General features: G+C 46.1%; 1 protein-coding gene across 1 annotated transcript in view; it reads left to right on the forward strand.

The window, feature by feature from the left end:
• ppp1r37 (protein phosphatase 1, regulatory subunit 37) overlaps positions 1-21,744 on the forward strand; it is a 53,515-nt gene that overhangs the window by 20,580 nt on the left and 11,191 nt on the right. Inside the window, exons 2-7 of the mRNA XM_060923125.1 lie at positions 7,222-7,319; positions 11,041-11,086; positions 11,909-12,009; positions 16,081-16,200; positions 18,499-18,649; positions 18,833-18,988. Of these exons, the coding sequence (XP_060779108.1) occupies positions 7,222-7,319; positions 11,041-11,086; positions 11,909-12,009; positions 16,081-16,200; positions 18,499-18,649; positions 18,833-18,988 (672 nt within the window). The remainder of the gene's footprint in view (positions 1-7,221; positions 7,320-11,040; positions 11,087-11,908; positions 12,010-16,080; positions 16,201-18,498; positions 18,650-18,832; positions 18,989-21,744) is intronic.

Here is a 21,744-nt window from a genome sequence, read left to right on the forward strand (position 1 = left end):
GCAGACACTGCGATTTTTTTTTTTTTTTTTTTCCAATCGCGGTATTCAGCTGCTGCTCACACTGTACGAGTGAATCGCAGAGGTAAACAGCACGCAGCTTACGATTCCTGTTCTCACACTATACGATGCGATGCTCGGATGCGGTGCTCGGATGCGATGCTCAGGATTTCAAACAGGTTTGATTTTCATCCGATCGATCGGGAGGAGGTCGTGAGGTGTTAATCGCTTGTCGTTACCCCATGTATACTACACAATCCAAGATGCTTGATTGAGCCAAAACTCGGCCCGATCTCCAAAATAGTCGCATGAGTGAAAATCGTGTCAAAATCGGGCCAAAAATCGCACAGTGTATGCCCAGCTTAACTTTGCTTCTTTTGGGGAAGCACTGGTTGGGGTTCTGTTCACGTATTTGTTAACTGTTTACTTGATTTTTTTTTTTTTTTGCTTGTTGCTGGCTGCCAAACTTAACGTTGACTTCATGTTTTATTACAATGATGTTACTTTTTGTTGCTTATTGTTTAATCTCGTCGCTCCCTCACGGTATCACAAATGAATAACACACTTGATTCTATATCCTTGGTTTCTTGGAATGTCCGTGGTTTAGGCCACGCGATAAAGCGAGGTAAAGTTTTTGCACACTTGAAGTCACTGAAATCTGACATAATATTCTTGCAGGAAACGCATGTTAAAGCCACTCAGCATAGAAAACTCAGAGCTAACTGGATTTCACAGGTCTACCAGTCTCCTTTTACATCCAAGGCTAGAGGCGTTGCCATTCTTTTCATTAAATCTGTTCTCTTCCGTTTTCACTCTTCCATAACTGATCCAAATGGCAAGTTTATAATTCTATCTGGTCATATCAATTTATTTCCCATTATACTGGTAAATATTTACGGACCGAACACAGACGACCTAGCTTTTTTTCGTGAAGTGTTTGATCTGATCCCAGATGATGATTCAAGTCATATACTGATTGGGGGTGACTTCAATTGTTATCTGGATCCATATCTGGATAGGTTCTCCTCCGCTCCCCCACCCAAAATCCTTGCTGTACAAACTCTTAACAATTTGATGAAGTCTAAGAAGGTGGTGGCTATTTGGAGATTACAACACCCATCTGATCGCGATTATTTTTTCTACTCTCATGTACACAGGTCATACACACACACTGATCACTTCTTAGTGGATTCTAGATTAATCTCAAATACTGACCACATTAAATACCATAGCATAATAATATCAGACCACAGTCCAGTCACCCTTAAACTTCAACTGTCTCTTCCTAGGCAGGCCTATAGTTGGCGATTTAACCCTTTTTTGCTCACAGATCAGGCATTTAAGGAATACATCACATCGCACATTTCGCAGTTCCTTGAGATCAATGACAATGGGGAGGTGAATGATTCAGTACTGTGGGAGACACTCAAAGTATATATTAGGGGTCAAATTATTTCTTATGAAGCAACATTGAAAAGGACTAAGCGAGGCAGGTTGGACATGATTGAGAAGGAACTGCTAGCTGCAGAACAGGTTTATAAAACCTCTTTGCTTCAAACGGATTATAATAACATCCTTAAGTTAAAATATGAATATAACTCCATTCTAGGGGAACAGATTGGCAACACACTTCTAAAACTTATACAGAGACATTTTGAGCTTGGTGACAAACCACAGAAGTTATTGGCTAGGCAGTTAAAGGGAGAACAAGCAAAACGAGCCATCTATAAAATTAAGTCTAAATCTGGTCAGATGCTGACTGACTTAAAGGATATCAACAAACGATTTAGGGAATTCTACTCTGAAATTTACACTTCTAAATCAACAGCCACACAGGAAGACTTTGACCAGTTTTTTGATTCGCTTCAGCTCCCACAGCTGGATGAAGTTTTCAGGGAAAAGTTAGACTTGGATTTTACACAGTTGGAGTTATGGGAGGCCATCAAAGCATTTCCTACTGGAAAGGCAGCTGGACCAGACGGGTTTGGGCCCGAGTTTTACAAAGCCTTCCAGGATCTCCTTGCTCCGATTCTGCTCCGAATGATTCAAGATACATTTAAAAACAAGAGGCTCCCATCCTCTCTTAGTGAAGCAAATATTTGTGTTTTATTAAAAAAAGATAAAGATGAAACAGACCCTGGCAGTTACAGGCCCATTGCTCTCCTAAACTATGACTTGAAAATAATCACAAAAGTATTAGCAAACCACTTGGGCAAGCATATAGCTAGTATCATTCACCCGGACCAAACTGGTTTTATCCCAGGCAGGTACTCCTTCTGTAATATCTGCAAAATTCTCAGTATTCTATATGCCACTTACGGCAAGGATGACAGAGCTGCCATATTATCTTTAGATGCTCATAAAGCATTCGATATGATAGAGTGGCCCTACTTAATTGCGACATTAAGGAGGTTTGGATTTGGCGACACATTCATGGAATGGGTTAAATTATTATACACAGATCCAAAATCCTTCATTCTCACAAATGGGGATAAATCCAGCTTGTTTTCCTTACAATGTGGCGTTCGCCGGGGGATCCACGGTCTCCCTTGCTGTTTGACATCACATTGGAGCCGTTGGCACTTGGCATTAGGGGTTATCCGGACATTAAAGGCATCAAGTTGGGCGACAGTGAGACCCGAGTGACCCTTTACGCGGACGATCTCCTTATTTGTTTAGCTGGCCCAGCAGTCTCTATCCCCATCCTACTGGATTATATAAATTCCTTTGGGAAGATTTCTGGTTATACCATAAATTGGCAAAAGAGCGAATTTCTGCCCTTAGTGGATCAATTTACTGAGGACTACCTGAGTAAGTTGCCTTTCAGAGTAGTGAAGGACTGTTTCTCTTATGTGGGTCTGAAACTGACAAGCATCTTTTCAGATTTAACTTCATAGAAGCATTAGAGAAACTCAGTGTGAGTATCGAGTCCTGGAGGACACTGCCCTTATCCATGATTGGAAGGGTTAACGCTATTAAAATGGTGAGCCTACCTAAGGCTACATCCACACAACAACGGCAACGAGATTTTTTTTTTTTTAAATATCGCGTCCACATGGGCAACGGATCAGTAAAATATCAGGTACATATGGCAACGCAACGCTCGCTGAAAACGATGCAATACACATGCCACACCTCTACGTGCGCTGTAAGACGGTCCCATCGGAGACACCAGAACAATAGAAGAAATAGACGCATGCGCATAAACCCCTTCTTCTGTAGCATCAGCCACATAAAGTTTTGATTATTAATCAGTAGCGTAAAATGAAAGACGCGGAAAGAGGAATGAACGGGGGTAGATGGAAGCCGGTACGCCAACATTCTGATATCCTCCAGAATTCTTTAATGGTCCGGAATAAATTGAATGCTACATGTTGATGGATTACTTTGTTCTTCTACGCCCTTTTTGAGGAATGTATTGTCGGACTTAAACCAACATCTGAAGAGGTGAGATCGCTCCTTTTTTTCCCCTATTTTTGCTGGTGGGATTGTTTTTGGAAAGCAGTGAAAATATTTTGTAAGCGCGTTTCATGAACCAAGTTATAGGATTTGTTGACAACTCGCATCGAGTTCGTTACACTTCTACCCGGCGTGAAGCACTGACAGTCATGTGGTTGTGACGTCATCGTAAACAAATCCGTTCTACTCATCCAGGCGACTTCGCAACGGCGCCGTTGCCAGATTTTTCCACTCTGGAACCCGTTCTCAAAAGATTTTGTTTTGGGCACCCAAAACCGGTGCCGTGTGGACGCCAGGCCGAAACGATAAACCATTTTATCAGATTCACCTGAATCTGTTGCCGTGTGGACAGGGCCTAAGTTTCTTTATCTCTTTCAAAACCTGCCTGTGTATTTAAATGCATCCTTTTATAAGAAGCTTGATTCCTATTATATTGTCCTTTGTGTGGGGCTACGAATCACAGAGGATATCCAAGGCCCACCTACACAAACCTCTTAAGAAGGATGGCCTCGGTCTGCCTATTTTTAAACACTACTATTGGGCGGCTAACTCCAGGGCTCTTACCTGTTGGAAAAGTGGAGGCGAACTGATTGATAGGAGCCCTTTGTGGTTACAACTAGAAGTCTCTGCAGTCAAAAATTCTTCACTTCCTGCCCTTCTGTTTTCTGGCTCTGCCCTGGTAGACAAGTCAATCAAACAAAATTTTACCCTAAAGCATTCCTTGCGAATATATTGAGTCAGATAAAAGTGGCCTGTCAGATTCCCAAGGTTTCCCTTTATGCTTCTATATGTCAGAATTATTCATTCAAGCCTGGACAGCTAGACGGGGTGTTTATGGTCTGGAGAGAGAGGAGTATCAAAACGTTTTTAGATCTGTACATTGACGGCAAATTTGCATCTTTTACTCAATTAAGGACCAAGTTGAACTTTCCAAATTCACATTTCTTTCGATATCTTCAAGTCAGACATTACACTAAGGAAAGTTGCCCACAGTTTGAATTCACTCCTACCACTCATCCTTTCCTTGAATATCTACTACTCCCACCAGATTCGAAGCAGCTGGTATCAAAATTTGTGAACTGCTTTACTACTATTTCCTCAGATCACATTAGGGACGCCTGGGCCCGCGAACTGAACTCCGAGATCTCACCCGAGTTCTGGGAGGAGGCAATGTCCCGGGTCCACTCTTGTTCTATTAACTCACGCTACAGGTTAATTCAGTATAAGGTGATGCATAGACTACACTACTCTAAAACAAAATTAAACCGTATCTTTCCATCGGTGTCTCCTGTATGTGACAAGTGTTGTTCAGCTGAGGGTTCATTAGCGCATCTATTCTGGTCCTGCCCAATTCTGCATAGTTTCTGGACTGCAATCTTTGAGTGGCTTTCGCTAGCCTATTCTATAGACATTCGGCCTAACCACGACTTGGCCATCTTTGGATGCTCTGCAGTGTCTATTGAGCTACCACGCAATGTGCAGATGGCTTGGCAGATAGGAATGGTGGTGGCGAAGAAACTTATTCTTCTGACCTGGAAGTCCACTTCTCCACCTAGTTTTACACACTGGCTGAAGGAAATGTTGTCCATTATGCAGATGGAAAAACTCCGTCTGCACCAACCCAGTACACGAAGCAGATTTGAGAGAACATGGACCTTTTTTGGTAGTGTCACATCACCCAATAACCACAGGAACTTTGACTTATCTGGCTATATAAATATGTAGTATGGTGTCGGATTGGATTCACTTATTCATGTAATTTTACCTTGCTCTGGAGATGCTGATATTGCGACAACTCTGTCTGAATAGAATAGCTATCTTTTGAGTTGTCTGGCAGCCCTTTTTTTTGTCTGCTTTTTGTTTTGGTCTTGTTACTGTTTTTTTTTTCTCCTGTACATCCTGTTATTGTCTTTGTAAAAACTTGTAAACTATAAATAAAGTATTAAAAAAAAACCTTCCGGCTTGATCACATCAGCATTCGAAAGAGGGCGCGCACGTCTTTTGACTACGTTGGCAGATGTTGGTCACTTTGATTTCTGCTGTACGTTTTACTTCCGTCCTACGATGTCTCGCACAGGTCTCAACGCGTCTCGTTTACGGCCATTGCTTTGACATATGGACTGATATATTACAGATCATATTTCAAACACTCATAACTTGCTATAGCAGCGACAAAATAGCGATCAAAAATGCATTCCGATATTTAATAAAATGAGAAATAGAATTTTGATGATAAATTTGCCTTCAGTTCTCCTTTAACTCTGTAGGGAATTTTATTTACACACGCAGGAAAAGGGAATAATGAGCAGTGAAAGCGTTCTCCTCCGGGTCTCTAGAGCAGCAGGTTCCAGAGTCCAGGTTGGAATGCTGGTATTCCTGGTGGGAATCTGTAAATGTGTAAGTGCTAAGCTTCAGGTGCACGTGGAGATTTCATCATTTCCTTTTATCTTTTCCTGGTAGGAGTTTTGAGGTTTTGCGCTTATCGGTGTGCTGGAGTTGTGTTCTGGACGTTCTGCTCTCTGAGCTCCCCTCCCCTCAGTGTGAAGGAGCATGAGGTCATCAGCATATTTGTGTCATGATCCACATGAGAACCTCCTCGTCACATGATTATTGTTTTTGGTCCACAGCAGGGACGAGACGTCCAGAATAAGAGGTCTGAAGGTCAGCTCCTCCCACTCCATCCATCCCATCATGTTCAGGGAACAGGAACTGTAACGCGTGTACACGACAGGATGTTCCTCACTTCCTGTGAGAGCACCAGGTCTCTGAGGCATCCAGCAAGGACGAGGTTGATGGTAACCTTCTCCTTAGCTTCAGGGATCTTTTCAGACCTGTGTGTGTATGACTTAATAACGTGTTTGCAGGTGAATTTCACTATGTGTTGTTATTATTACTCCCTCGTGTGTGTGTGGGTGGAGGATTCAGTCTGATGTGTGCTGCACTGCTCCTGAATCCACCGCTCGAGTGATGCACACCACACTGAGGGCCAGATTTAGGATCAGACCCGGGAGAACACACTGCGTTCCAGCGGAGCATTCAGCAGCAGCTCTGCCTCAGCAGCTGTGATTGGTCGGTCTGCTCGGTTGCATTGCGGTTCCTCCTACACATTTCCAGCTCCTCCTCCTCTGCAGAAATGGGAACTCTGTCCTTTTAGGTTCTAGTGTGGATCATTATAACGTTCAGTTTAATCCTGGATCTGATCCTGTGGATTTAAACTCCATGCTGTTATTTTTCTGCCTCATTCCTGAGAGCAGTGGGACTTTCACTTCGCGTCGCTTGTCCTGCTGAACACACACACGCTCGCGCGCACACACGCAAGCTAAAACACTTCAGAATTCACTCGGTTTATAATTAAATTCTGTGTAAAAGTGGTAAATTCTGGTGTGTTTCATGCAACAGCGCCTCCTAGAGGAGACCTTATGGGTATAAAGTTCAGAGGCGAAAGTGTGTTTTATATCACATGTGCAGCAACATGACCAGTGAAGAGGAACGTTTACAGTAGTTTTGTTTTTACACGACTGATTTATCAGAACCACAACTGTACTGTCTCTCTCTCTCTCTCTCTCTCTCTCTCTCTCTGCAGTTAGTGTGTGTGCGTGCGCATGCTTGACCTCCACACAGTTGTAAAAGATAAAGTTGGAGTATGAGATGAACAGTGTTGCTGGTGTCTGATCGACTCTTGGACCTGCTGAAGGCTGACTTTTGATTATGTTTGTGCTGTAATGACCTTTGACCTCAAGTGTGTTTGCTCTCGTGTTTTTACAGCTCAGAATGTGACCGTAGACGAGATCCTGAATGCCTACAGACAAGCCTGCCAGAAACTCAACTGTAAACCAGTCCCTAAAGTGCTCAAGCAGATTCAGGTAACCCCCCACACACACCCCAGTGAGGCGTGCTCGAGACGCAGCTCTGAGATTTCGATCTGAACTTCACACACGACTCCCACAGATCACCCAAAACACTCACAGCTATCCAAATACCACTGAGCTGTTTTTAGATACATGTCTGATGTGTCTGATTTTGAGATCTGACCCTTCAGTCTAGCCCTCAGTAAAGCCACCGTACAGTGTCCTTTAACCTGGCCACGCCCAGTGTACAGAAGAAGGTGTGGTTACTCTGTGAAGCTCGTGTTTGATGTTGAGTACAGTACACTGCCCCAGTATTTCCTAAAGTCACCCCAGGTTCCTCTGGAAACGCACCTAACACCACCACACACACACACACACGCGCATGCACACACACACACACTGTAGTGACATAACCTGCAGATCCTGGAGGTGTGTTGGAGGCAGTTTGTCCCGGTGTGTGTTACAGCTGCCGATTGGTCAACTGCTGCTGAGGGGAGGGGTTTAGTGTGACTTAGCATCAGCTCATTCATAACATTGGCTCTTAGGGTGTGTGTGTGTGTGTGTGAGAGAGAGAGAGAGATGGCAGTGTTGATGACATTCAGTTGTGGAAAAAAGCATCAGTCTGTTAAAGCTCTCCAGCGGCTTGTGGTAAATTTCCACTGGGATACTGAGGGTAGAAAATAGTGAGCCATTAGTGTGTGTGTGTGTGTTTTCCATGCTTGTTTACTTTTGTGGGGTTTTTTTCCTCCCACCATCTTAATCACTTAGTCACCCCTGGAAAAATGACTTCATGAACAGAGCTCTGATGGAAGATTGCAGGAGAGCGAGAGCGCTCTCTCTCTCTCTCTCTCTCTCTCTCTCACACACACACACACACACACACACACACACACACACACAGAGCTCTGATGGAAGATTGCAGGAGAGCGAGAGCTCTCTCTCTCTCTCTCTCTCTCTCACTCACTCACTCACTCACTCACTCACTCACTCACACACACACACACACACACACACACAGAGCTCTGATGGAAGATTGCAGGAGAGCGAGAGCGCTCTCTCTCTCTCACACACACACACACACACAGACAGAGCTCTGATGGAAGATTGCAGGAGAGCGAGAGCGCTCTCTCTCTCTCTCTCTCTCTCTCTCACTCACACACACACACACAGAGCACTGATGGAAGATTGCAGGAGAGCGAGAGCGCTCTCTCTCTCTCTCTCTCTCTCACACACACACACACACACACACACACAGACAGAGCTCTGATGGAAGATTGCAGGAGAGCGAGAGCGCTCTCTCTCTCTCTCTCTCTCTCTCTCTCTCTCTCTCTCTCTCTCTCTCTCACACACACACACACACACACACACACACACACACACACACACACACACAGAGACAGAGCACTGATGTCTAAATGCTCCCTTTATTTCTCCTCCCCAGGTCTGAGCCTGTACCTAATCACACCCTTAACCTGTCTAATCACTCAGTGTTTAACACTGGAGCTTCTTTACAGAGCCGGAGTCTGATCGAGTGTGAAGGCTGTTTTCAAACCCGGGCGTGGCCGAGGAAATTGAGCTTTGCTTCACCTGAACACTGATCTGAGCTTTCCTTTAACTGAGAGTGTGACAGTGATGCATTCCCAGATCACCATCAGATAACATGAACCTTTGCTGATATGGTATCGTTTCTATAGTAACGGCTGAGTCACGGGGGCGTCTCTGGAGTTTACACTTCTTTACAGTTTCTCAGGAACATGATGGAACAAACTGCAGGTTTTGTTTTGTTAACTTAAAGAGAATAAAGAGAGCCTGGTGAGGGAACTACTGTTTATCGCTGCTATAATGTCAGTGAGGTTTTTCATCGACATTAAATGCAACTATAAATGCATTAAAAAAAAAAAACCCTGTTCTTTTAATTAATAAAATATTGTAATTGTAAGTTGCTGTGGTGTAAGAGGAGTAAACACTCGGGGACATGCTGTTAGAGGAAAATAATCAGCTCCCGTGTGAGAACAGTGAGTCCACTTCATCACACCATCCTGCTTGTTGATTATTTGCCTGTAACAGCACTACACACAGAGGGGTTTATTTATTTATTTCGTTACATATACATCACCGTCACGTGTTATCTGATTTCCTGAAGGTCCATTGTTCTCGACAGCACCTGCACTTCCACACAGCTACACACACTCAGCTTCAGTACTGACCAATCAGCAGCATTATCTACAGAAAGCCCCGCCCCCAGTAGTTCCTGGAGTGACTCTGGATCAAGAACTGTGTGTTGTTCACACACCTCCCTCCCGCTAACACCCCCCTGTAGCTGTATGGAGGAGATCAGCCTCGGGTGTGTTTAGCAGTTGTGTTTGTATGTCTTGGCATCAGTAACATCGAGGTGCTCATCCTGAGGAGAGTCACAGCCCTCTGTCTCTCTCTCACACACACACACCAGCTACATGTACTCCATACCTGCACGCACACTGTATTTGTGTCCATCAGGAACACACTTGCACTGCTGTTAACTTTAACACACTGAATGTGCATTCTCAAATGTTCCTGTGTTCCTAAATATCATTGTGTGTGTGTGTGTGTGTGTGTGTGTACATACATGTGTAATGTGAATGGTTAATTGAAGTTATCTGTTCGAGTACAGGCAGTGTGTGAGGAGTGTAAAGGTCTGGTCATGTGAGGCTCCATTCCCTCTCCCACTGCACTCGGAATATTTTCCGTTATTGCGCTGTACCGGCGTCCTGAGGGAATGATGGAACAGTGGAAGTATTGATCTCTCCCCGGTGACCCTTTAACATTTACAGATGGGTGTGTTGTGACGGTGGTGATGCTGCCGGCGGTGATGTAAATGATGTGGTGATGTGGTGATGGCACTCAGACGGCCTCAACGCAACATGACCAGCGGCGACTCATAACACGTAAAGCAAACGTCAGCAGATAGAAACAGAAACGTTACAAATAGCTTTTGCGTGAACAAAACAAATGTTCCTAAACCAGAAGAGACTCCGAGACACGATGCAGCTCGACTCTGCCATGTTGCTAACTTGCTAATGTCTCAGCTTGGGCTTTTCACTCCAGCGGACTCACCGTCCTCGTCAGTTAAACATCATGTCTCGTCTGACATGGTGCATGCGCCAAAGCGTTCCGTTAAATACGGTCAGGTGGGAAAACACCGTATCTATAACTTTTCCATGACGGAACACTGAGTGGGAATGGAACTGTGTTTTCTGTTCTGTGTTGTTTTCACTCTGACAGTAACGGGTTTCACAGTGAAAGGGGTTCCGACTGACCTCAGGTCAGCAGGGACAGGGTGACAGAGTTCAGTCTGATGGAATGTTGGAGTCAGACACTGTTGATGGATTAGTGCTGAATGCAGAAACACACACACACACTTCAGGTTGGGAGAGGCTGAAGGTGGAAGATTTGCACCGATTTTCACTGCATGTTAAAAAGTGTGTGGGGGGGGGGCTGTGAGCTGTTTTAATCCATCACCACCTGAACACACAAACTCTGCTTATGATTCTGTAGAAATTTCACATTCAGCATGCTGGAGCATGAATGCACTTTATACACTCCCAAATGTACCAGCTACACACAGACACACACACACACACACACACACACCCTTGACTGACAGAGTTTATGTTGTCTTTTCGTTGTCACAGTTTCACGCTTTAGGTGAATTGTTAGAATTCTGAATGTCACTCATCCTCCCTGTGTGTTTTTACAGGATTTAACAGACCTGACTCAGAGAAACGACTGCCTGGATCTGAAAGGTGAGACGTAATCCTTCTGTCTCTCTCACTCACACACACACACGTCAGGACTCGTGGTAAGCCTCTCGTGTTGAGTGAGGATGTCCCAGGCGTAATGGTGATGTGGTTTAAGATAATTTCCCAACATAATTGGGGGCGGGTCTAGGAGCTGTGTTCACTGCTGATTGGCTGCACTCACTGCATCCCACAGTGAACCCCGATGTGTTCTCCTCCTCAGTGTGGATCTTTATGTAGGTGAGAATGCCTAAGCGGGGCGGCACGGTGGTGTAGTGGTTAGCGCTGTCGCCTCACAGCAAGAAGGTCCGGGTTCGAGCCCCGTGGCCGGCGAGGGCCTTTCTGTGTGGAGTTTGCATGTTCTCCCCGTGTCCGCGTGGGTTTCCTCCGGGTGCTCCGGTTTCCCCCACAGTCCAAAGACATGCAGGTTAGGTTAACTGGTGACTCTAAATTGAGCGTAGGTGTGAATGTGAGTGTGAATGGTTGTCTGTGTCTATGTGTCAGCCCTGTGATGACCTGGCGACTTGTCCAGGGTGAACCCCGCCTTTCGCCCGTAGTCAGCTGGGATAGGCTCCAGCTCGCCTGCGACCCTGTAGAACAGGATAAAGCGGCTACAGATAATGAGATGAGATGAGAATGCCTGAGTGAGGTGAACACATCGGCATCTGAGTGAAATTTAATGACTGAATCGACTCACTGCAGGAAGTGAATCACACGTGCTATGTGGGGTTTATCCAATCTCATTTATCGGATTATCTGTTATTTGATTGGCGTCATTATTTTATGATCTAAGTGATTATCTGTATATCTGATTGACTCTGTGTGTAGGTGAGAAGTTGGACTATCGGGCCTGTGAGTCTCTGGAGGAGATTTTTAAACGAGTGCAGTTTAAAGTTGTGGATCTCGAACAGACAAATCTGGATGAAGATGTGAGTTGTGTTTCAGTCTCGATCTACACTTTATTTTTATTATTTTAATAAGATTCAGTATTCAGTACTGTTCTGAGATCAGACACAATCAGATGCTCGCTCTGAGCCAGTGTGCTTTTCATTAATAAATAAAGTTCAGTCTCTTAATTAATATTGCAGAATAATTTTAGTCTTCAGTGACAGCTTCTCAGATTTTAATCTATAAACATTAGTAACCAGAGAAATATAAACTCAACCAAAAGAGTTTTATAATAATTATTATAAAATATTATTAAATTATTGTAAATTGTTAATTACTTGAGGTTAAAATGGACACACCCTGAGAGAGAGAGAGAGAGAGAGAGAGAGAGATTTGGGTAAATTGAATGATAAACTGGAGAAGGAGAGAAACAGGATTTGTATTAAATGCAGTGAGACAGGTTTAAATGCGGTGAGACAGGTGTGCATCTGGGATTAACATTTTATTTTGTTTCTGATCACAGCAGCAGGTCTAAGATGAGATTCAGAGCAACACACACACCTGTTTTACACAGAATGTTCAGCTCTGTATGTGGTGTGCGTTAGTGATGGATGCAGTGCGTATTGACCTTTTGCCACTTTTTTGTTCACAATAAATACATTTTGATGAATAAAACTCACCCACATGTCAGCTGACCTCTCTGCTCCATCACACGCCGCGAGAGTCTTAAAAACATCTGAACCTGCCACAGCTCTGTGTTCCGTGAAGTCGAGCCACAGAAAAGGACAAAAAGTCTCCTGAGCTCGGAGCTGAAACAAATTACACTGATGTTATTTTAATGTGGGAAAATCTCATTTCCTGTGAACTTGAGGCTGGATTTAAAACGGTGCATCCAATCTGGCAACCCTGCACTGTGCTCTGTTTTACATCTTCACTTTTCCACCTCTGTCTGATTCATTCTGCACATGTGTCCAATCACTAAACATCTGTCTTCACTCACATTTGAGTTTTTCTTTGGAGTGTGGGATTAATTATCCTCCCTGCTGTAGAAAATATTCATTCAGTGAGCTTCTTACGTGCATATAAAAATACACTACCGTTCAAAAGTTTGGGGTCACCCAGACAATTTTGTGTTTTCCATGAAAAGTCACACTTTTATTTCCCACCATAAGTTGTAAAATGAATAGAAAATATAGTCGAGACATTTTTCTGGCCATTTTGAGCATTTAATCGACCCCACAAATGTGATGCTCCAGAAACTCAATCTGCTCAAAGGAAGGTCAGTTTTATAGCTTCTCTAAAGAGCTCAACTGTTTTCAGCTGTGCTAACATGATTGTACAAGGGTTTTCTAATCATCCATTAGCCTTCTGAGGCAATGAGCAAACACATTGTACCATTAGAACACTGGAGTGAGAGTTGCTGGAAATGGGCCTCTATACACCTATGGAGATATTGCACCAAAAACCACACATTTGCAGCTAGAATAGACCAGTTCACAAATACGGCAACGCGCAAGGAGTTGTGGGAAAGGTCAAAGGTTAAGGCCTCATAAACGAGCGGAAGTAGAGCACGTCAGCAATGGCGGAGGCTACAGGCTCGCTGTGGGGACACTGTTGTGTTGTCGATTGCCACAATGGACGTCGACTGCTTGAACATTGGATGCGAGAAGACTGTAGTGTACATTTAAGTGAGTGTATACAGAAAAAATTGTGTGAATCCAAGCACACAGTTTAACGCAAAAGTTCGTTTATATCCCGACCTTGTCAGCTGTTTACCGGTTGATCTACGTTCCGACTCTCACCTATGGTCATGAGCTTTGGGTAATGACCGAAAGAACAAGATCGCGGATACAAGCGGCCGAAATGAGTTTCCTTCGCAGGGTGGCTGGGCGCTCCCTTAGAGATAGGGTGAGAAGCACAGTCACTCGGGAGGAGCTCGGAGTAGAGCCGCTGCTCCTCCACATCGAGAGGAATCAGCTGAGGTGGCTCGGGCATCTTTTTCGGATGCCTCCTGGACGCCTCCCTGGGGAGGTGTTCCAGGCATGTCCCCCCGGGAGGAGGCCCCGGGGAAGACCCAGGACACGCTGGAGGGACTATGTCTCTCGGCTGGCCTGGGAACGCCTCGGTGTTCTTCCCGAGGAGCCGGCCGAGGTGTCTGGGGAAAGGGAAGTTTGGGCTTCCATGCTCAGACTGCTGCCTCCGCGACCCGGTCCCGGATAAGCGGAAGAAGACGAGACGAGAGATGAGACTTGTCAGATTCATGTTCATGGACCCGCCTTGATTTTCACTCTCGCCGATAATCATTGTATATACAACAGTATTATCTTGATTTTTATGTGCCTTAAAATGTAAAATGTTGGTTGTAATAAAAATCTGACAAGTTTCTGTGACTGTAGTTCTTACAACAGCAATGACTGCTACTAGTCCCAAAATGATGGAAGTCTTGTAATTTATATTAAATTTTAATTTTTAAATTTCACAGATTTCACAAAATGAAAAGTAAATGGACACAAAAATGAAACATCCTTGTCTACTATTAAATATACTAAGCAAAGAATAATGCATTTCACATATTCCCACTACCTTTTGGTTAACAGGAGATGATGTTGATCAATTATATTTTTGTTTTAATGAATTAAAAATTTTGCAAGTAATATTTTTACTACAGTTTACTACATATAATACACGGTTAAATACATAAAACACTAACACTACTAGTACAGCTTAATGCATGATAAAGTAATACTAAATGGTATAAAAACACTGAAGTTCTGATGAACTATTGATAAGTATTAACAAAAGACCTGCATGCGAAAAGTTCACCAGTAACATTACAATTTAACAATCTGAGCAATTTGAACATAACCAGTCATTATCAAGACAGCAAACATCAAAGCCCACACACCCCCAATGATGCCACTTCTAGCACTGATCACATCCTACGCTATTGTCATCATTTTCTGTTATGTCCCCACTGTCCTTTCGGGTCTTTCTTCGCCTGGTCTTTTTGGCTGCTGGTTTGTTCCTGCCTTTCGGTGGAGAGTCAGGTTTGGACAAAGTTGACATAGCAAGGTCAGCTGTTGAGGCAGCAGGCTGAGGGTCAGATGTACCTGAAGTACATGACTGATGAGTATAGTAAGTGATATTAGTACTGATACAATAAAACAGACGACTGTAATCTGGTAGGCAGCACGACTTGTATTATTTCTCCGTGTCAGACATAGAACTATAACTATGAGTTGTTGACCTGTCAAAAACTGCAGTGGGCGTGGCAGTATCACCGGGTACATACCTCGATTTTTCTTCGTCTTCCTTGGACGGTACAGGCTGGATTTTCAAAGTATGTGTGGCATATGCAAGCGCCCTGAACTCTTCTACCCCCATGGTAGTTGGCAATCCCTGTTCTCTCATATGCCTCTGCAATTCTGCCTTCTTCCATAAGGCGTATTTGCTAAGGTTTGGCTTGTTTGCCGCCATGTTTTCATCTCCGATGAGGCCTCGACCTTTGACCCCTGCGCATGCGCGGCGATATGTGTGAACTGGCCTATAGTCATTTACCACATTAGCAATGTATAGAGTGGATTTCTGATTAGTTTAAAGTGATCTTCATTGAAAAGAACAGTGCTTTTCTTTCAAAAATAAGGACATTTCAAAGTGACCCCAAACTTTTGAACGGTAGTGTATATACTCAGTAAAAGTACATTTGTTCATGCAGTGAAGAACCAAATGAAAAAAAAATTGTAATGGTCACTTTGGGTACTTCAAAATATTTTCTTCAACTCAAAATTTCTTTTAATTTTTTTACATTTCTTTAAATGCATTGACCAGGAGGAAAAATAAATTTTAAAGGATCATGATATCTCGGAGCGTATTGTGATGTAATTTATCACGATATCGATGTTGTATCAAGATTTCATGCTGAGGACAAGCTCTGTACATGTGAACGGTTGTTGTCATGGTAACAAACCAGAAGAAAGGTGAATTAGACGTGTGTGTGATTTACATTGGCTGATCATTTTAAAATTCTCTTTGGTTGGAAAATAAAGTCAGAGGAAACGTTCGTGATTTTGTGTCTCACTCTCCCTCTGTGTGTGTCTCTCTCTCTCTCCCAGGGAGCGTCAGCATTATTTGATATGATTGAATATTACGAGTCTGCCACTCACCTGAACATCTCCTGCAACAAGCACATCGGCACTCGAGGCTGGCAGGCCGCCGCCCACATGATGAGGAAGGTGAGCGTCGCACCCGGATTATTACATCAAGTTTAAATCTTCACACTTAAATAAACGTTTAGATGATGTGATTGTGTTTCTTCCTCATGAGTTCACAGCAAAAAAACAGCAGCATCCTCATCTCTGGCAAACGGCCGCCATTTTATTTTAAACCCCGCCCCACTGTTTGATGGACACCTCGGAGCCTCCTACTGAAATAATGCAAACACTCAGTTTCTCAAGTTCGTTTTCTTATTTTTGTGATCAGCTTTATTCTGAGACTAAACCAGTTCACATAGTTCATACAAACATTGAGAGACGTCTGCTACAAATCCTCCGATTATGACATCAAGAACAATGAACTTTAGATTACACGTCACTCCCACACCTCCCTCACTCACTCCCACACCTCCCTCACTCACTCCCACACCTCCCTCACTCCCACACTCACTCCTTCACTCCCACACCTCTCACCTCCCTCACTTATTCACTCCCTTACTCCCACACCTCCCTCACTCACCCTCACTCCCACACTCACTCCTTCACTCCCACACCTCTCTCACCTCCCTCACTTATTCACTCCCACCCCTCCCTTACTCCCACCCCTCCCTCCCTCACTCACTCCCACACCTCCCTCTCTACCTCACTCACTCCCACACCTCTCTCCCTCACTCACTCCCACACCTCACTCACTCACTCCCTCACTCACTCACTCCCACACCTCACTCCCACACCTCCCTCCCTCACCTCACTCACTCCCACACCTCACTCACTCACTCGCACGCACGCACACATCCCTTACTTGCGTCCCTCACCCCCTCCCTCACTCACTCGCACTCGTCCCTCACTCACTCCCACACCTCACTCACTCCCACACCTCACTCACTCACTCACTCACTCCCACACCTCCCTCACTCACTGACTCCCACACCTCACTCCCACACCTCCCTCACTCACTCACTCACCTCACTCACTCACTCACTCCCACACCTCCCTCACTCACTGACTCCCACACCTCCCTCACTCACTCACCTCACTCACTCACTCGCACGCACGCACACATCCCTTACTCGCGTCCCTCACCCCGTCCCTCACTCACTCCCACACCTGCCTCCCTCACTCACTCCCACACCTGCCTCCCTCCCTCACTCCCACACCTCCCTCACTCCCACACCTGCCTCCCTCCCTCACTCCCACACCTCCCTCACTCCCACACCTCCCTCCCTCACTCACTCACTCACTCACTCCACACCTCCCTCACTCCCTCCCACACCTCCCTCACTCACTCACTCACTCCCACACCTCCCTCACTCACTGACTCCCACACCTCCCTTACTCGCGTTCCTCCCTCACTCACTCACTCACTCGCACGCGTCCGTCACTCACTCGCACGCGTCCCTCACTCACTCGCACGCGTCCCTCACTCACTCGCACGCGTCCCTCACTCACTCGCACGCGTCCCTCACTCACTCGCACCCGTCCCTCACTCACTCGCACCCGTCCCTCACTCACTCCCACATTCCCTCACTCACTCGTACCCGTCCCTCACTCACTCGCACACGTCCCTCACTCGCACACGTCCCTCACTCGCACGCGTCCCTCACTCACTCGCACGCGTCCCTCACTCACTCGCACGCATCCCTCCCTCACTCACTCGCACGCGTCCCTCCCTCACTCACTCGCACGCGTCCCTCCCTCCCACACCTCCCTCACTCACTCACTCCCACACCTCCCTCTCTTCCTCACTCACTCCCACACCTCCCTCACTCACTCACTCACTCACTCACTCCCACACCTCACTCACTCACTCACTCACTCACTCACTCACTCGCACGCACGCATTCCTTACTCGCGTCCCTCAGCCCCTCCCTCACTCACTCGCACTCGTCCCTCACTCACTCTTACACCTCCCTCCCTCACTCACTCCCACACCTCCCTCCCTCACTCACTCCCTCACCTCCCTCCCTCTCTCCCTCACTCACTTCCCTCTCTCCCTCCCTCACTCACTCCCACACCTCACTCCCTCCCTCCCACACCTCCCTCACTCACTGACTCCCACACCTCCCTCACTCGCGTTCCTCACTCACTCACTCCCTCCCTCCCTCACTCACTCACTCGCACATGTCACTCACTCGCACGCGTCACTCACTCACTCACTCGCACACGTCCCTCGCTCACTCACTCATACATTCACCACTTGAAGATAAACTTCATATCTTTGTGCAACAGTGTAATATATGTAGTTTATGTAGTTTTTATTATTTTTTTAATCTATGGGTTAGACAGACTGTGTGTGTGTGTGTGTGTGTGTGTGTATAGACGAGTTCTCTGCAGTACCTGGATGCGAGGAACACTCCCCTGCTGGACCATTCGGCTCCATTCGTGGCTCGAGCTCTGAGGATCAGTGGCAGTCTGACGGTTCTGCACCTGGAGAGCGCGGGGCTGTCGGGACGTCCACTCATGCTGCTGGGTGAGAGAGACTATTTAGATTAGACTAGATCAGATGTATTAGGTGTAATGATGGAGAAAACTGTGATATTTACCTGTACAGGTCTCATGACATGAATTTCATCAGTCAGTTCTGTTCTCTATGACATTGTAACTGCTGTGCTCTTGAAAAAGTTTGTGTGTGTGTGTGTGTGTGTGTCCACAGCGACAGCTCTGAAGATGAACATGAACCTGCGTGAACTTTACCTGGCTGATAATAAACTGAATGGGTTGCAGGACTCGGCTCAGCTGGGAAACCTGCTCAAGTTCAACTACAACATCCACATCCTCGACCTGAGGAACAACCACATCCTCGACTCAGGTCTCAGCCTCACCTCTCTCTCTCTCTCTCTCTCTGTCCCTCTCTCTCTGTCCCTGCCCCCATCTCTCTCTCTCTCTCTGTCCCTGTCCCTGCCCCCCTGTCCCTGCCCCGTCTCTCTCTCTGTCCCTGCTCCCAGCGCTCGAAACTAACGGTGTCCCGCAGTTCTGGGGAGCATAAAAAATGTCATCGGGACACAAAATTATCATATCTGGGACAATCCCGGGACAATGGAAAAAAATAGATCTAGAAAAAAAGTTCTGCCTGGGGGAAATTGTGAGAGTGATGCAGTGCGCGTAGCAGTCACAATTGCAGGGCCTGAGCTGCACTCTCTGAATGAATGATTTGCCTTGAGGCGACAAGCCTGTGTCTCTCTGAGAGGGAGCAGCCCGTCCCTTCTCTGTGTGTGTGAGAGGGAGCAGCCCGTCCCTTCTGTGTGTGTGTGTGTGAGAGGGAGCAGCCCGTCCCTTCTGTGTGTGTGTGAGAGAGAGAGGGAGCAGCCCCTCTCTCCTGTGTGTGTGTGTGTGTGTGTGTGTGTGTGTGTGTGTGTGTGTGTGTGTGTGTGAGAGGGAGCAGCCCGTCCCTTCTGTGTGTGTGTGAGAGAGGGAGCAGCCCGTCCCTTCTGTGTGTGTGTGTGTGTGAGAGGGAGCAGCCCGTCCCTTCTGTGTGTCTGTGTGAGAGAGAGAGGGAGCAGCCCCTCTCTCCTGTGTGTGTGTGTGTGTGTGAGAGAGGGAGCAGCCCGTCCCTTCTGTGTCTGTGTGAGAGAGAGAGGGAGCAGCCCCTCTCTCCTGTGTGTGTGTGTGTGAGAGAGGGAGCAGCCCGTCCCTTCTGTGTGTGTGAGAGAGAGAGGGAGCAGCCCGTCCCTTCTGTGTGTGTGTGTGTGTGTGTGTGTGTGTGTGTGTGAGAGAGAGAAAGGGAGCAGCCCGTCCCTCGTGTGTGTGTGTGTGAGAGAGGGAGCAGCCCCTCCCTTCTGTGTGTGTGTGAGAGAGGGAGCAGCCCCTCCCTTCTGTGTGTGTGTGTGTGTGTGTGTGTGTGTGTGAGAAAGGGAGCAGCCTGTCCCTCGTGTGTGTGTGTGTGAGAGAGGGAGCAGCCCCTCCCTTCTGTGTATGTGTGAGAGAGAGGGAGCAGCCCCTCCCTCCTGTGTGTGTGTGTGTGAGAGAGAGGGAGCAGCCCGTCCCTTCTGTGTGTGTGTGTGTGTGTGAGAGAGAGAAAGGGAGCAGCCCGTCCCTCGTGTGTGTGTGTGTATGAGAGAGGGAGCAGCCCCTCCCTTCTGTGTGTGTGTGAGAGAGGGAGCAGCCCCTCCCTTCTGTGTGTGTGTGTGAGAGAGAGGGAGCAGCCCGTCCCTTCTCTCTGTGTGTGTGTGTGTGTGTGTGTGTGTGTGTGTGTGTGTGTGTGTGTGTGTGAGAGAGAGAGGGAGCAGCCCGTCCCTTCTGTGTGTGTGTGTGTGTGTGAGAGAGAGAGAGGGAGCAGCCCCTCTCTCCTGTGTGTGTGTGTGTGTGAGAGAAAGGGAGCAGCCCGTCCCTCGTGTGTGTGTGTGTATGAGAGAGGGAGCAGCCCCTCTCTCCTGTGTGTGTGTGTGAGAGAGAGGGAGCAGCCCGTCCCTTCTGTGTGTGTGTGTGTGAGAGGGAGCAGCCCCTCCCTCCTGTGTGTGTGTGAGAGAGGGAGCAGCCCCTCCCTCCTGTGTATGTGTGTGTGAGAGGGAGCAGCCCCTCCCTCCTGTGTGTGTGTGAGAGAGGGAGCAGCCCCTCCCTCCTGTGTGTGTGTGTGTGTGTGTGAGAGAGGGAGCAGCCCCTCCCCCACCCGCGCGCTGCGCTGAGAGACACAGAAAGGGCAGTAATTGCTCAGAGTGTTCCCTCCAAACAACGGGGATTTACACGAAAACGAAAGGAGATAGACACAACATTCTTTCACATTGAGTGCCACAAGGCTCTCCTGAACACGTTGATGTAATTTTTTTGTCTGTACTGTAAAAATTGAGGTCACTAGAGTGAGTTAAAAACGAGTTTTTGCATGAGAAGGCTGAAAGTGAGGAGAGGACGGGCGCTCAGCCCCACAGACTGCCATTATAAACGTGGCTGCGCTGTGACTGCAAAATCAGAAAAGTCACTGTAAATGATTTCAATGACTAAAGGTTACAATAAAAAAAAAACTTGCATTACATTGCTTTGTTTGCACTTATATGATATGACACTTTTATCCAAAGTGACTTTACAGTTTTTTACAGTGTTACAGTCCCTGTAGCAATGTTGGGGTCGGTGCCTTGCTCAAGGGCATTTCATCCATTGATGGTATGGCTGATGGCTTTCAAAACATCTCTGAATGGGGCAACAGTTGTATTACATAAAAATGGATAACGGTAATGGTGAAAATGATACGTTGGCCTTATGCCAACAGATATTCAAGGTATAAGTAGATGAAATGAACATAAAAGGGGTCTTATTTTCAACTAAAGTGTACTGCAGATGTAGGGAGTTGAAACATTTTCTGAATGAGCTAGTTGGCCCCTTTAAATAAACGGGTATCTATTCATACAGTGAGATCGCCAAAGTTTAATAAACTGAAAATGCAATAACTGTAATTTTGAAGTAGATGATGTATAGGACATGTGCCACTTGTGTTTTGTGACTTATTGTAAAAATGATATAAAGGGTTCAAAATTGCATAGTTACAAATATAATAGTAACTTCATATGATAATATTAACCACTGGTTATTTCAGAGAGGAATAAAATGGGGACACTATTGCTTCCATTCGGGACA

The sequence above is a fragment of the Neoarius graeffei genome, chromosome 6 (genome assembly GCF_027579695.1).
Source record: "Neoarius graeffei isolate fNeoGra1 chromosome 6, fNeoGra1.pri, whole genome shotgun sequence".
Taxonomy (NCBI): domain Eukaryota; kingdom Metazoa; phylum Chordata; class Actinopteri; order Siluriformes; family Ariidae; genus Neoarius; species Neoarius graeffei.